Genomic DNA, 12,703 nt, shown 5'->3' on the forward strand with positions numbered 1-12,703 from the left:
ATCACTGATTGAAGAAAATAATTAGAAGGCAGTATCTTCTTATTTGTAGTAAACACAAATTAATTTTAAGATATTTTTAAATTGACATTAAGAAGCTAGATTAGGTTACGTTTTTACAACACATAACATTAAATTTTTTGAGAAATTCTTGGTTGTCGGTGGGGGGCAGAAAGAAATTCTTGGTTTTGCTAGAAGCCATTTCTATCAATAAAACCTTTTTTTTTTTTTCAGTTGTAATATGACAATAAGCAGAGATAGCTATCTGTTATCTCAAATAGAAATTTTAATTGCTTATCAGCAATTGATAACATACTTGGAGAGAAAGAGATTCTTGGCTTTTTTTTCTACTTAAGTATTTTAACATTTTTTGACATCCCCTCAAAATATACTAAATATGTGTAAAATTACGTCAAAGGAAAAATAACTTTATGTGAACTAGTGCTTGTATTTGAAAACAATGTTTGCTGTAGTATTCCACAGTTTTTTCTCTTTTCTTTTTTAGCATATAAAAGTATGGTATAAGAAATTATAGTCACAATAAAGTATATTTTCTTTTATTGACATAGAACATATACTTAAATTGTAAATGTTGGCTCTTTAAGAAAAAGTTTCTCCTGGTAAATAATATGCATAACCATTGCCCAAAAATGTATACAGCTGTTTTCTCCAAAATATTTATACACATAGAGGTCCACTTAAGACCAGCCCCGTTATAACCTACCGAACACAGTGTGCTCTTAATTTATAAATGGGCTACCCTCAGTATATAAAATATAAAGGCATGTATGTTACACATACAAAGTAAGAAATATAAAAAGGAGAGACAAAAAGAAAAAAAAGAAAGTGTTCTTCCCTATAAGATCCAGACAGAAATTCAGTGTAATTAGTGAGAACACGTACTCTTTTTATAAATGGGCTACCCTCGGTATATAAAATATATAGGCATGTATGTTAGACATACAAAGTAAAAAAATATATAAAAAGGAGAGATGAAAGAAAAAAAAAGGAAAGTGTCCTTCCCTATAAGATCCAGATAGCAATTCAGTGTAATTAGTGAGACCACGTTAAATACAATATATGAAGAATTTTCAGTTTTGGCAAATACTTTTCAGCGAAATACCTAAGCAATGAGGGTACTAAATTTCCATTTTAAGAATTTAGTAGAGGCTTCCATTGAAACATTCAGTGAAGATGCTGTGGTCTCCCTAATATGCAGAAAAGAGGACTTTGGGTAGGGGGGTCTGTTAAAAAGAAGCAAACAAAAGGTCACAAATTTTTAGCCCATTAGTAACAGCCCCTTAATCAAGCATGTGTAGTTCAGGAATCAAATCCTGGCCCATCAGAGTTTGAATATATGTGATAAAAGATTCCAATGGACAGGATCTGAATTATTCCTAGATCTTAGAGGGAATGAGGCAGGAAATGATGGCAAAGGAGCGGGTCAGCCCCAAAGGTAGCTGGTCCAATCTTAACTACCGATGTTAAAAAACACACCAAATGTTTCTATAGCATTCTTTCTGCTGCATTTACTTTATTTCAAGCCACAGGTCTACTTGGAGGGTCATGCAGCTAGTGGCTTATAAATAAAATCAGAGTCTATGAGTAGTGTCATCACATTAAGAGACAGAATCACTGGATTCTCTCGGTAGGTAAAGAGCTCGCATCTTTGGAATCCATGAGTTGGTAGTATTTATGGCATACCTAAAATGGGGGACAAAAATCATATATGTCAGTAATAAAATACATGCAATTCAGGAGTTAAAACAATGAAGACAATTCAATAATTTATTGAGCTAGAAATTCCATATGATTCTTAAATATTGCTTCACAGGTAAAAATGCAACAAATATAACTGATCCAATTCCAAAATTAGCAAATAAACACTATTGCTAACTGTTTACCAAGGCAAGCCATCCCAATTCTTCTCAAATCTCAGCATATGTTACCAAGAGAGATCCTAAAGATGGCAATCATATCTATTTTGGAAGCCTAGGAATTTGGACACTTACTGTATCCTTTAGCTTAGAGATATGCTACATATCCTAATTTTCATAGACCAAGCCTTTTCATTCTGGTACTGGTATCAAAGGGGAAACAGAAGGTGAAAAAAAAATCAATGAAAACATTCAGCTGCAATGTTATTTTCTTTCCTTTTCCAGACCATCACTATGCAGCCAAAAAAACTCACGGTAAAGAAAAAAAATAGAACTTTTCCTCAAACAGCATTTTTTTAAAAAATTAATTTAAACTACAGTTCTTCTGGGGAATATTTGGACTGTTCCACCAAACATTCCCAAGAAGCAGAAAGAAAATAAGCATCTGCTAATTCTGTATAGATTTATGTATACAGAAGCCCTTTGTAAGGTATAAAGCACTAATACCAACATAAGGTATGATTATTATGGAAGTAGAAGATTTGAACAAATTTATCGGGAACATGAAGAATACAGAAAAAGGCAATCTAATTTTAAATTCTCATGCAAGTAACCCAAGTTTTATCATTAATTAAAAGATAATTTAATGTTCTGCTAATGTAAATAATTTTCATCCCATTTCTGCTGATGTAAATAACTTTTCATTCCATATTTATATATAGCACTTTGGTGATGATGTCAAGCTGATTAACGCTTGTCAGATTTCTATAAACAGATATTCTCCCATATTAATAAAAAATTTTATATTTTACACCCAGGTAATCTTCTAATTAATTAAGAAAAATAATTTAACTCTTTCGTTAATTAGGAAGATTGTTAAAATGTTTCACTTTCTTGGCAACATATGAAATACGTCATTTCCATTTAGGCCATTAATTTGAAGAAAAACTGAGAGCTATCATCAGCAACATCTTCCAAAAATTATTATTATATTTAAATTAATACAGGTTATGCAATGTGTTTTATAAAATACTGAGCAATTTTACTCTTATAAGAATATTCAGAAGTTAATATGCAAAATAATAATTCAGTTTGAATTTTTTTTTTTCAGTTTGAATTTCGACCCCAATTTATTTCAATAATAACTTTTTAAAAAACTTTATTTCACCAAATGTATTCTTTTAATTAAAATAAAAGTGATGATAAATTTTCCCTAGCTGTAGAGTTTCACAGAAACTCTGCTAACATACTCTGGCTGAAATTCTTACCAGAATTGAAATATTAAGACTTGTGTAGCAGATTTTCATTAAGTATGAAAAACAACTTATGTACATTTGAAAGCCAATTTATTTGATTTCAAATACTATAAATTTCATCTATCACTCTGAATGTCCTTTCATTTAAACATTGACAGTAGTACTTTCACTTGTGCTTATTGTTGCAGCTGACAGCAGAATGTAGCCCCTCAAAGAAAATCATCATCTACTAAAAAGAGAATAAAAGCAGAGTCACAGTCCTTAATTCTGACTGCCCCCAAAGATCAATTGGTCTAACTAATTAGACCTTTAATAGATTTTCCAGGTTCCTAAGAATAGGAAGAAGGAAAAACACCAAAAACTTTCTGCTGAGTCATACACAAATACATCAATGCTAACTAATACAATTGTCTAATGTAAAGAGGAACTGACCTGAGAGGTACCTTGCTCCGATTAACATTACCATGCTACTCACTATAAAAAAGCCCAAGGGTAGACTACAGAAGATACTAGGGTCACCTGTGGTCATCCAAGTAGGAGGGAATTCCAGTCAAGCAAACCAAAAGAGAGACACATAATTACAATATTTGTGTTAAGAATCACATGATAGCAAAAAAAGTTATAAAAATAGCATATTCATAAAAGCTAGCAAAGAGTTCTTACTTCAAATCAAAACCAGAATCAATATTCAAGGCTTATGACAGTCAACAAACAATACAGATAGCATGCCACAAGTAGCCAAGAACATAGAACATACAGACCAACATAAACCTTCCACTGGCAAAGCCAAAGCTGATGGAGAACTTTTTGGGAGGCTGTTGATTTTAGCTTTCTTGATTCTTCCCCAAAAGATACTAAATGAGCAATCCAATTCCCCTCAAATTCAAATTATAGATCCTTTGGCTATCAGAGAAGAGTTATATTCGTCTACTAAAAATGAATTTCAAACCCTACTGGTTTCATTTTCTTTTTTAAATAGACTTGGTGTATAAGGAAATGTACCTGAATATTCATGTTAGTATAATTAAAAAACCAAACTGTATTAATCTACATTTTAAAATATTGCCTGAGAACACGATTGTTTTGATATTTTCCAACCTGAATTCTCTTGGAAACCCTTCCTTTTAAGAATAGATAGATAGATAGATACTTTTCTTGAATATAAAAATTATATATCTAGAATATTTAACACTCTTTGAAAAAATATTTTGGTGGGTTTGGAGTACAGAGCCAAGAAGTCATCATTTATGATAAGCTCTCTCCAAAAACTATCAAACCCCCAATCACTTCTACAACATTTTAAACATATTGAATGTATGTTAAAAATTCTTTACACTCCATTGAAATATAGTTACAAACAAGAAAATAAATATTAATGCTTCAAAACTGGCAAAACGCTTTGGAAATTAAGCTAACATAATATTCTTCCCATAAATTAAACCTATTTAAAGAGGATCAGAGACCAGGTAGCAATTCCAATATCCTTTCAAGATCATCAAAATAAGAGTCTGTCTGTACTGCTATTATCAGATAGCTTATTGATAAATCATACCGTTATATAGCTTATACTGCTTAAGGAATACAATCAGCATTTCACTAATTGAATATTATTAGCCTGTTTATTATACAGTTTAGAGACTCTCAAATATTATACATGAGTGCTTTTCATAAATCTACTCAAAAAGTTTTTCAAACTTTGCCTTAAATCCACTGCAGCCTAACTGAAACAAAAACAAAGTTTGAAAAATCAAAAGCTCTCAAAAAAATCAAATTACTTTATCATCAATGCTGATGGCAGAAACAATAGAATCATGTAATTTTCTTTTATCAACTTTTTCTTGGCATTTTAAATTCACTGACAGGTAAGGTAAGCAAACAGAGAAAACGATCAATTGGTTTTGTAAGAACTTTGCAATTAAAATTATGTCTTCAACTGCAAGTAAGGAGAAGAATGTGTGGCATTGACGTGGAGGCAGCTGGGGCAGTGGAGTGCGGGAACACAGGTAGGATTGTGCCATCTTATTTTATTTGGCCATGCCGCGTGGCATACGAGATCTTAGTTCCCCGACCAGGGATTGAAACCGGGCCCCTTGCATTGGAAGTACGTAGTCTTAACCACTGGACCATCAGGGAATTCCCTGTGCCGTTAAAAAAAAATCTAACTTGTCAAAGAAAACATATAACTCATTTTCATTAGCCATTAATTAAGGGCAACCAGAAAATAAATCGAGTGCATGTCTGTTATATCTTTCAAAGCAACTAGCACTGTGCTACAAAAATACCTATGATTGAGAAGTTTAGCTATAAAGGGTCTCAAAACTGCAAACAGTCTTAGCAAGAAAGGCTCTGCCACTATCTTAGAAAGAAAGGTGAGTCTCAGAACAAAAGATTTAAAGAAAATGGATATTAAGCTTAAAGCTTATTTAGGAGAATAAACAAAAGCTTCAAGTAGGAACATCCAGGACTGAAAATACAGATCACAGTAATCTGTGGTACTAGATGATCCCAGAAGCTTTTCCTAAAAGCCAGATACATTAAAAGTGGTTCTATACTCGCTTTGGGGTTGGAAGGCAGGTCATATTTCATTTATATTCTCTTCTCCATTAAACTATACGTTTCAATATATTATTGGCCATTGTTTCATTCACTATGTTTGAAATCTTGCATTTAGCAAAGAATTAAAATATTATGCCATATTAAAGGCATGTTTAAGGCTGTTTCTACATTAAAGGCAGCTCAGGGCTGTTTATAATTAAATAGTTTACTTAAGGCAATACCTTCCCACCTAAGAGGTTGAAAAAAAATAGTCCTCTATTTTCTGCCAAGAGCATTTGCCAATTATGACATTTCTAATTTACTATGTTTGGTACTTTTCTACCTCTGATTCAAATGAGTTCTCATAACATACACTCACTAAGGGCTTGGAAGCAGTCTAGGAAGTAGTGAAATATATTCTGAAATTAATACAGCTTTCGGTTGGTTCAGGTCATGAAGACAGCCCCCCAGAAAGGCAAAGTCAGACACTAAGAAGAAGAAGAAAAAAAAAAGTCTAGTTGATTTTTTTTTTCATTAAGAAGAAACTAGAAATAATTTTACTTTTAGAAAACTAAGTTATCAATTGAAGTACCAGGAATAAACTAATAAGGAAAGATATGGCAGGACAGAGTTAAGTATGTATATCAACATGATAATTTATATGTTATGTTTAGAACTTTAAAGTGTTTTCAAAACATTAGAAACTATAACTTACAATAACGCTCTTCTTCAGAGCAGCCTTGCTACGTATAAATGGCCAGATACTTAAAGAAGCGATTTAACATACTAGGGCAAAGTGGCAATAATAATAAAAACATTTTTACCACTTTCTGAAGACTGAGTTGTAACCCAACCCATTGACTTCATCACAGCTTTCTTCCACGTAGAATAACGAATTTCACTTTCTAGACATAGAAGGTAGGAAAACCACACATAAGAAAGGCAGTTTACTGAGATGTTCTAAGTACCACACTTATGTTCACTCAGCGTTCTTTTTTTTTTTTGCTGCGCTGTGCAGCATGTGGGATCCGACCAGGGATCGAACCTGTGCCCCCTGCATTTGAAGCATGGAGTCTGAACCACTGGACTGCCAGGGAAGTCCCTCACTCAGCATTCTTGACAAATTGTTACACATATTAAACTGATGTTTGTTACACTGTATTAAGCTGACATGGAGTTTTACCAGGACTCAGACTCCGGAGAGTACCATTGCTAGTGACTACCAGTGACTGGGAGAGAAGCTTGCTTGGAAGTTGGAGGGAAATTCAGCCTGGTCTGCACGATGAAGGGAGATGGGGAAACAGGCTACCTGCTAAGACCAGGCCATTCACAAGCAAGTGGTGATGAATTAGAAAGGGGAATCCTACTTGACCTATTTTCTCTTTTTGGGAGGGTGGAGGAGCTTGGGATATCATACAAAATCCACTTTGACGTTATTTTATACATAGGTTTTTAAAAAGGTTTAAAACCAAATTCAGTATTTAAAACCTTATTTTCATACACAGGTTTTTAAAAAGGTTTAAAACCAAATTCAGTATTTAAAACCTTATTTTCATACACAAATTTAATACAGGTATTGGTCAGAGCTTGTGGCTTAGCTTTGTTTATTACGACAGTAAGTCAAATACTTAATGCTCATTTATTTAAATTGTTGCTGCTTTTGTCAGGCTAGCCCTGCTGTGTTTAAAAGTTATCAGAATATCGCTTACCCCACATAATCCTGTCCTAAAACTGGCCACTGGCACCAAAGATGATCCGATGCAGACATGAGGAGTCGGTGGCCGATATATCTCCCTTGTCACTGTCAGGAAAGGCTACACTAACAAGCTAGAACTGATAGTGTGGCAGTGTTATCCTCCTACATGAAAGGACTGTAAACACTAGAAGTGAATGGTAAAAAAGTGATTATAGAAGTTTGTTTTTTTTTTTAATAGGGAACCATTCCTCTCATTCACATTCATTCAGTGTATCCAAATATGCTTAGTAGCCAAACCTGAAACAGTAGCATTTGCTATCTTATTTACTTTCTCAACTTATGAATAAACAGAAAAGCAAACTCTCTCTCACTTTTCACAGTATACCAATCTTCAATCTTTACAAGTACCCTCACCAAAAAGGAACTACTGTATAGCACAGGGAACTAGGCTCAATATTTTATAATAACCTGTAAGGGGAAAGAATCTGAAAAAAAAAAAGATATATATGTATGTATAACTGAATCACTTTGCTGTACATCTGAAACTAACACAACATTGTAAATCAACTATACTTCAATTTAAAAAAATTTTAAAAAACAAGTACCCTCAGCGTTGATCTGAGGTTCAAACCGCTCCATTGTGACAGCTGACAAGTCCTCAGGTTCCAGACTCCAAACGCCGACCCCTTCTGCAGCCCCTGCTGCCATGGCAGCTCCTAGAGCAGTGGTTTCGGGCATCGAGGGCTTCACTGAGGGGAGAGAGCTACATCAGTATCTTTGCAGTTACATATGCCTAAAAAAGCCAGTTCTTCCGAAGAAACATTAGTCTTGGAGTTTAAAGGAATGAAGGCTTACTAACCTACTGGGATATACAGAATGTCTGCTTGTAGCTGCATCAGAATTTTGTTGTTGGTCATTCCTCCGTCTACCTGCAAATGGCTGAGAGGAATTCCACAGTCGCGGTTCATGGCATCCAAAATCTTAAATAAACCAATGCAATGAACATAATTAAAGTACTCCATAGTAACATCTCTGAAAATAGCCATCTTCTACTCAAAAACACTCAAAAGCTCCCCAAAACCTGTAGAATAAAAATTTAGATTTCTTAGGCTGGTCTTCTAGGCCCTCCTTGATCTGGTTACAACCAACCTTTTCTCTCACCACACCTCTGCACTCACCCCTATATCCAGTCAAGCCAAACAATTCTATTTTGCACCCTGATTTCCTGCCATGGTGCCTATGTTTGTGCAACTATCCCCTTTGCCTAATATGCACCACTCAGCATCCCCTCAACTGTAAAGTGCCCAGCGCCTGGCAGCTAACAGGAACTTAGAAAGTAATGACAGCTGGGAAAAGAAGCAAAACTTGCAGTTATTACATTAACGTTTAGGCAGGCTTAATTTTTGATTAAATATTTAGTAAGCTTATAAATTGTAATAAATTTCTGGCATTAATATATAATTTGTTTAGGAATAATAAAGGTGGATTAAGTACAAGAAAAGGGCTCATATTTATTACCTCTCGAGTTTGGAAACAAACAGCTTCTAATGCAGCAAAAGCAATATGGCATTTATTGGTGAACTGAGTGAGCCCACAGATGATCCTAAAAATACAAAGATTTTTAAGATTAGAGTGGAATAAGTGAGTCATCAACTGGAAATGTCCTAAATATGGAAAGACTGAATTTGGTAGGTAGAAATGTACGGGGGGGGGAGGGAATGGACATTAAAAAAAACAAAACTGGACATAAACATTAAGTAGCTTGGAAAGTCCTTATAGTCTACAATGCTGCATCCACATGCGAAAAAGTTCAAGATCTATCCGGATAGATGACAATAATATAAAACCAAATCAATATTCATCTAGATGGTGTCCCTTTGAGACATAACTTGCAGGTGCCTTGAAGATAAAAGATAATAACACTAACATGAATACGAATATGGCAGGGGCTTATTTGTCAGATGATTTATAGCTTCTTGGAGGTTTTTTTTTTTTTTTTGTGGCCATGCCGCGTGGCATGCAGGATCTTAGCTCCGCAACCAGGGATCGAACCCGTGCTCCCTGCAGTGGAAGCTCGGAGCCATAACCACCAGACCACCAGGGAAATTCCCAACTTCTTGGAGTTTAAAGGTTCTGAAATTATACTTGCCAAGTGTAAAAGGTTTCCTCAATACTTTAAAATCGTTTGAAAATAGAAAACTGTTAACTAATAAGTTATTAGCTAATATAGTAAATAAATCAAGACCGACAAAAGCATACCTTATTTTCAATTCTTACCCTCTTGCACTGGGCTCCCAATAAGGTGCATACAGTCCTGAAAATGCTGGGACGAAATAGCAGCCATAAGAAGTACCTACTTCTTTAGCAAGTTTTTCTAACGTTAAAAACAAACAAACAAACAAAAATCACTCTACTATATGCTACTTATTTTAGTCAATAAACACACGTGTTTAAAAAATTAGGACAGAGCTTTTGGTTTCCTATTAGTTAGTACAGCAAAATGTTCCTAATTACAGCAGAATGTCAGGAGCAACAAAAGCAAATTTCTCCACATTGAATACCCCCCCAGTAAAATGTAACCCAGCCCAAGAAATAAAGGAACTGGATTAGTTTTGTTAAGGTATTTTAGCTTATTTCCACTACTTTTAAGGTTGCTGCCTAGCTGATGAAGAAGTGGCCTTCAGTGGGTCCCTAATCAGAAATGTGTTCCTGATTGTCTCACCTTCAGGCGAAATTAAAGTAGATGGTTCAAAATAATTATCCATTGTCTGAAAATAGCCATATTAATACTTAAATTACAGGTACTGGAGTTTTAATTCTCACTCTAATAAGACTTAAAGCTTTTTCTCATCAGATAAATTTAACTGCAGATTCTGGCCATCTTTGGTGTTCACTTTTACACTTGGGTGATTTTTATGCCCTACCGTGCCAGTTTATTAATAACCCCCACTAATTATGTTAATTTGTTGTTTTATAAATCTTCACAAAATAATCTTTTATGTGTAAAATCAAGCTCATAATAGGGATTCATATAGTTTAATGTCACATACGGGGCAAAGCACATGTATTAACAGATTGCAAGGGTAAAATATTTAAAATTCTTATTATTTAGACTCTAGCCCTTTGTTAGAACATACTCACCAATTTCCTCAGAGGTCTTTATAATTCCAAGATTGTCCCTTAGCCAGCGAATAACAGCACCGGCTATAGCTACGGAACCCTATGGGAATAAAGGAATCCGAGAGAGAATATATGTTATCACAATAAAAAGTTTTTATTGAGCATATTCTCTGTGTATGACACTACCAGATGGATAAAATTCAAAAATTTCAACATTGGGACTTCTACAAATATCATAAACTAGGTCTTTTACTACAAACATTATTTATCTAGGGCATTACAGAAGTTTTTAATGAGACAGAGAAGAGAGTCCACCAGTACACCCTTGGACCTGTGCCCGTAGGTGGACATCAATGTGTTGAGCAATTTGCTTCTTATACAATTGTTCTATCTGTTGCTAAACTACTGAGGTATATTATCACCCAGAGTACATTCCCATCTTATCCACAAAGTTATTGGGAAAGGCCACCCTGAGAGTTTTTTCAAGCCCATTTCCCATAGCTAACATTATATTAAATCTAGCAACCACAAAAAAAAGTTAGCAAAGAAGCTAACTACAAAGTAATGATTCTTTCCAACAAAATCACCAAGAGATGGGGCTTGGAGTCAGATGAACTGGTTTGAGTCTGAGCTCTAGTTCTTAACTGCTATGTGATCTTAGGCAAATTAGTTAGGCTTTCTGAGACTCCATTTATTCACCTATGTAATGGTGGTGACTATAACAACAGTTACCTAAAGAAATTACGATGAGGCTCAATACAGGAAGTATACAGGAGTACACAGGAAGGTTCTTACTGAATGCAAATAGTAGCTTCTTTAATTCTTTAAGTGTTAAAAAAGTATCAGCCAAATTCCATTGACTGATGTATGGGTAAATAAAATGTAGTATATCCCCACAGTGGAAAATTATTTGGCCATGAAAAGACATGAAATTCTGCTACAACATGGATGAATCTTTTCTTTTTTCTTTTTTTTCTTTTTTTTTTTTTGCTGTACGCAGGCCTCTCACTGTTGTGGCCTCTCCCGTTGCGGAGCACAGGCTCCGGACGTGCAGGCTCAGCGGCCATGGCTCACGGGCCCAGCCGCTCCGCGGCATGTGGGATCTTCCCAGACCGGGGCACGAACCCGTGTCCCCTGTATCGGCAGGAGGACTATCAACCACTGCGCCACCAGGGAAGCCCTGGATGAATCTTGAAAACATTATGCTAAGTGAAAGACCATATATTGTATGACTCCATTTATATGAAATGTCCAGAATAAGCAAATCCAGAGAGACAAAGAGTTGTTTAGTGCTTGCTTAGGGTTGAGGTGATGCAGTTATTCTTTGGGGTGATAAAAATGTTCTAAAGTTAGACTGTGGTGATGGCTGCACAACTTTGTGAATATACTAAAGAACACTGAATTACATACCTTAAAAGAGTGAATCATGTGTTATGGGAATTACATCTAAATAAAGATGTTTATAAAAAGATTCTGGGGGCAAAAGAAGTATCAGCACAAACCATTAGGAATTCCCAAAAAAAAAGTTTTTTGGTTCTGATGTTTCATTCATATAGATTATTTTTTTCTTTCTTTTTTTCTTCATATACATTATTAATGTAAATTACTTCCACAGAGTCACCCCAAACCAAAACATCAGGTATAAGTGTAGGAAGCAGAATGTTTTTTATATGTCGCCTGCCTCCCTGTCCCCAATTAAATTAATTGAATTACAAATGGTTACCCTTTCTTGCCATCAGTTTTCAGGATGCAAACAAACTAGATGCTGAATGTGTTGATACATCCTATCGTTCACAGCTGCTATGAGAACAGGTCACTATATGCTACTGCATAGCTGGCAAAACATCGCAGTTGCTCTTTTTATACAGTGAATTTTCAGCTATAAAAAATTATTTGAGGAACAGATTTGACATCCCTGTGCAAATATAACCAGACTTTAAAAATGGGACAAAGACAATTCAGCAAACACCTGACAAGGGACTCTAACCCAATGTTTCTCCCGCCCCAAAAAAGAAAGTTCTTAATACACTTCCTACTTTTGATATATTATATATTTAGGTACAGAGTGGGACCATCAAGGAGAACTAAGTAAATTGTTTGCTTTTGGAGACAATAGTTCAACTCTCACACATCCTTTGGAAGCGAACAATACAGAGATAGTAGCTGCCAGAGGCTAGAAAATATATAAGATTTTCTAGAACAGTGCTGTTTAATAGAAATAT

The 12,703-nt window shown here is 34.9% G+C and overlaps 1 protein-coding gene across 11 annotated transcripts in view; it reads right to left on the reverse strand.

Moving 5' to 3' along the window:
* Positions 1 to 538: 538 nt before the first annotated feature.
* GK (glycerol kinase) overlaps positions 539 to 12,703 on the reverse strand; it is a 76,891-nt gene continuing 64,726 nt past the window's right edge. For 7 of the 11 annotated variants that reach the window (XM_073799273.1, XM_073799275.1, XM_019941929.3 and 4 more), the window contains 8 exons: positions 10,503 to 10,581; positions 9,639 to 9,735; positions 8,880 to 8,964; positions 8,221 to 8,341; positions 7,967 to 8,110; positions 6,490 to 6,570; positions 3,563 to 3,649; positions 539 to 1,701 (listed from right to left, as the gene is read on the reverse strand). In XM_073799273.1, the coding sequence (XP_073655374.1) occupies positions 1,691 to 1,701; positions 3,563 to 3,649; positions 6,490 to 6,570; positions 7,967 to 8,110; positions 8,221 to 8,341; positions 8,880 to 8,964; positions 9,639 to 9,735; positions 10,503 to 10,581 (705 nt within the window). In that variant the 3' untranslated portion in view covers positions 539 to 1,690. The other 4 variants (XR_004524385.2, XR_012329278.1, XM_019941947.3 and 1 more) reach the window with 4 other exon arrangements.

This window comes from Tursiops truncatus, chromosome X (genome assembly GCF_011762595.2).
Source record: "Tursiops truncatus isolate mTurTru1 chromosome X, mTurTru1.mat.Y, whole genome shotgun sequence".
Lineage (NCBI taxonomy): Eukaryota > Metazoa > Chordata > Mammalia > Artiodactyla > Delphinidae > Tursiops > Tursiops truncatus.